The sequence below is a fragment of the Myotis daubentonii genome, chromosome 11 (genome assembly GCF_963259705.1).
Source record: "Myotis daubentonii chromosome 11, mMyoDau2.1, whole genome shotgun sequence".
Classification (NCBI taxonomy): Eukaryota; Metazoa; Chordata; class Mammalia; order Chiroptera; family Vespertilionidae; genus Myotis; species Myotis daubentonii.
In genome coordinates this window covers 82,187,084-82,189,783 of record NC_081850.1, presented here as the reverse complement: position 1 = coordinate 82,189,783, position 2,700 = coordinate 82,187,084, and the positions used below count along the sequence as shown (strand labels likewise).

The 2,700-nt window shown below is 68.4% G+C and overlaps 1 protein-coding gene across 1 annotated transcript in view; it reads right to left on the bottom strand.

Annotated features, from left to right (window-relative positions):
- Positions 1-1,179, bottom strand: part of LOC132212837 (lipocalin) — a 7,261-nt gene extending 6,082 nt beyond the window's left edge. The window contains exons 1-2 of the mRNA XM_059658822.1: positions 949-1,179; positions 549-682 (exon numbers count right to left, since the gene is read on the bottom strand). Of these exons, the coding sequence (XP_059514805.1) occupies positions 549-682; positions 949-1,140 (326 nt within the window). The 5' untranslated portion in view covers positions 1,141-1,179. The remainder of the gene's footprint in view (positions 1-548; positions 683-948) is intronic.
- Positions 1,180-2,700: the final 1,521 nt, after the last annotated feature.

Here is a 2,700-nt window from a genome sequence, read left to right as displayed (position 1 = left end):
GAAACCCCCGGGGTTGCTGGACCCTGTCTGTCCCCGGGCGGACCTCAGGTCTCGGGCATCCACATCTCCTGGCTCCGTGCACAGAACACCCCTGTAGGCCCCCCACATCCCCCGCCCTTGTCCCCCGCCCGTGGCCCCCGCCCCGGGGCCTGCAGTTGCTAATGGTTGGGGTGGGCTGCGCGCCCACAGACAGGCATCTGGGGCTGAGCCCCGGCAAGGACGCGGCCATGACGGTCTTTGACGCCACGGGCGCGGCTGCGGTATCGCTGGGTCAGCACACGTGTCCCGGGTCACCAGCTCTTCCATGAGGACCCAACCGGTGCCGCCGGCCCGCCCGCCCGCCCGGGACCCAGCTGATGGGCAGGACGGGCTGAGCCGTGAGACGGCTGGTGTGGTCTCTCCCGCCCGCCCTCCCTCAGAGCTTCGGAGCCTAAGGGTCGCCTGAGCCTGCTCAGGGCAGCGTCTCCAGCCCCAGCTCAGTGCTGATGCCAGCATCTTGGGAGGCCCCCCAGCACCCCACCCTCGGGACCTGCGGGGGCCACGCTTACGTCCAGAACAAGACGAACTCCAGGTCCCCGTCCCGCGTCTCGATGGAACGCAGAGCCAGCCTCAGGGGGTCGTCGGGGGAGACCAGGTGTGCCCGGCTGGAGGCCAGCCGGAGGGTCAGCCAGCGCCCGGCCACCTGTGGGTGCAGGTGCAGGTGGGGAGGGTCCGCAGCCTCCAGTCCCGGGGGATGGATGGGGGATTGGTGGGTGCCCGTGGCCCAGGTGGGAGCGGGGTGTGGTCAGCCTCCCTCTCAGGCCTCACTGCCCCCCTCCGCTCCCCCCTCCTGTAGCCCCTCCTGTACTCAGTCCACGCCGTGCCCGCTGGGTCGTGTGCCCTGGCCGAGTGCAGGGCGGGGAGAGTCTCCCTGGTCCCCGGGCTGAGCCTGGGCCGTGTCAGCGTTACCTTCTGGACGTCAAAGCCGGGCTGCACGGGCACCTCCTCCAGGGTCCTCTGGGCGCTGGCCAGGCCCAGGCCGAGGGCCAGGACCACGGGGGCCCAGAGGGCGGCGCGGCCGGGCAGCCGGGGCCCCGTCTGCATGTCCGACCTCCAGCTGCCGCTCGTCCCGCCCGGACGCCCTGCAGGTCCCGGAGCCATGGCCGGGGAAGGGCACTGGCGCCTGTGAGAAGGGAGTGCCGGGTGCGGCGGGCGAGGGCCGTCCGGGCGGTTTGGCCACGTGGCACGTGCCTGGGAGCCGTGGGGGCGGAGGAGGGCGGGAGGCGTGTGTGCGGGTCCCATAGGCTGGCTCTCTCCCCGGCTCCTCCTGGAGCACCGTCTGTGCCCGAGCGGCCGGCACCCTGTGCTCCGCCTTGCCCGCTGGCGAGTTATTCGTGTTTTAATAACAGGGTCTGTGTCTGTCCCTTCCTCCAGGTTCGCACCAGCCCCGTCCGGCTGTGCCTCAGAGCAAACCTGGCACCCTCGGCCCGGAGCTGAGGGGGAGCAGGCGCCGGCCCCCCGACCGACGAGAACCCGGGAGCCGTCCCATCTCTGCTCAGGGTTCTCTGATGTTTCTCTCCCCGTCGGTACTGGTCACTGGTCTCTTCCCAGAAGTGCCCCGTTCTCTCTACACGACTTCACTCTTACACAGACCCCCTCACGGGCAGGCACCTTGCCTGCTGATATAGGATTGTCCATGTTTAAATGTGCGCAGATACTGTCACGTGCATGTAAATTATTCTTCTTTAAAAACCCCTGCTTCTGGCCGTAACCGGTGTGGCTCAGTGGATAGAGCGTCGGCCTGCGGACTGAAGGGTCCCAGGTTCGATTCCGGTCAAGGGCATGTACCTTGGTTGCGGGCACATCCCCAGTGGGGGGTGTGCAGGAGGCAGCTGATCGATGTTTCTGACTCTCTATCCTTCTCCCTTCCTCTCTGTGAAAAATCAATAAAATATATTTTTAAAAAAATCCCTGCTTCTGTCACTGCAGTCCAGGGTGGGACCGTCCGGCCTGCGGGCTGTGGGCGCCCGCGAAGCCATTGGTCCCCCCGGCCAGGCATTGGGGGCTCGTGACATGTCCGAGCGAGCAGAGCAGCGAGCTTTAAGTTGGTGATCGTGTGGCCGCGCATGACGTCATACACGTCTGAATGGCTCCTGGGGGGGGGGGGCTCCCTCCCGCCCTGCCTCCTCCCCGGGGGAGGCCATGGAGTTTGTGAGAACAGCGAGGCCCCCTCCCGCCTGCCCTCCTGCAGCTCCTCCCTCCGGGACGGTCCTGTTTCCATCGGCGGAGGACGCGGCGGACGCGGTGCAGACACGGGGACCTGGTGCCAGGTCTCCTCCGAGCAAGGCCCCCCCCCCCGCCCCCCGCTCCTGGGAGACGACCTTGGGCCGCCCTGCGAGAGGCAGGATCTGATCGGCGGTAACTCGAGTCGGCTCTGCCTGGGCAGTCGGGTGTCTGCGCTGCGTGACCGGCAGGGCTCAGCCCTTCCTGCAGCTGGCGTGTTGCGGGTCCCAGCGCTAACCCCTGAGCTGCCTCGGCTGCCCAGGTCCCGGCAGCGGAAAGGAGCCTGCTCGGCGCTGACCCTGAAAGTCGGGGCCTGTGATGCTCGGCCCTGCCCCCGCCCTGCCCTCCTGCCCCCCCACCCCACCCTGCCCTCCTGCCTCCCCCCCCCCCAGCCCGGCCCCACCTCCCCCAGGAAAGACTCAGCAGACGGGCTCTGAT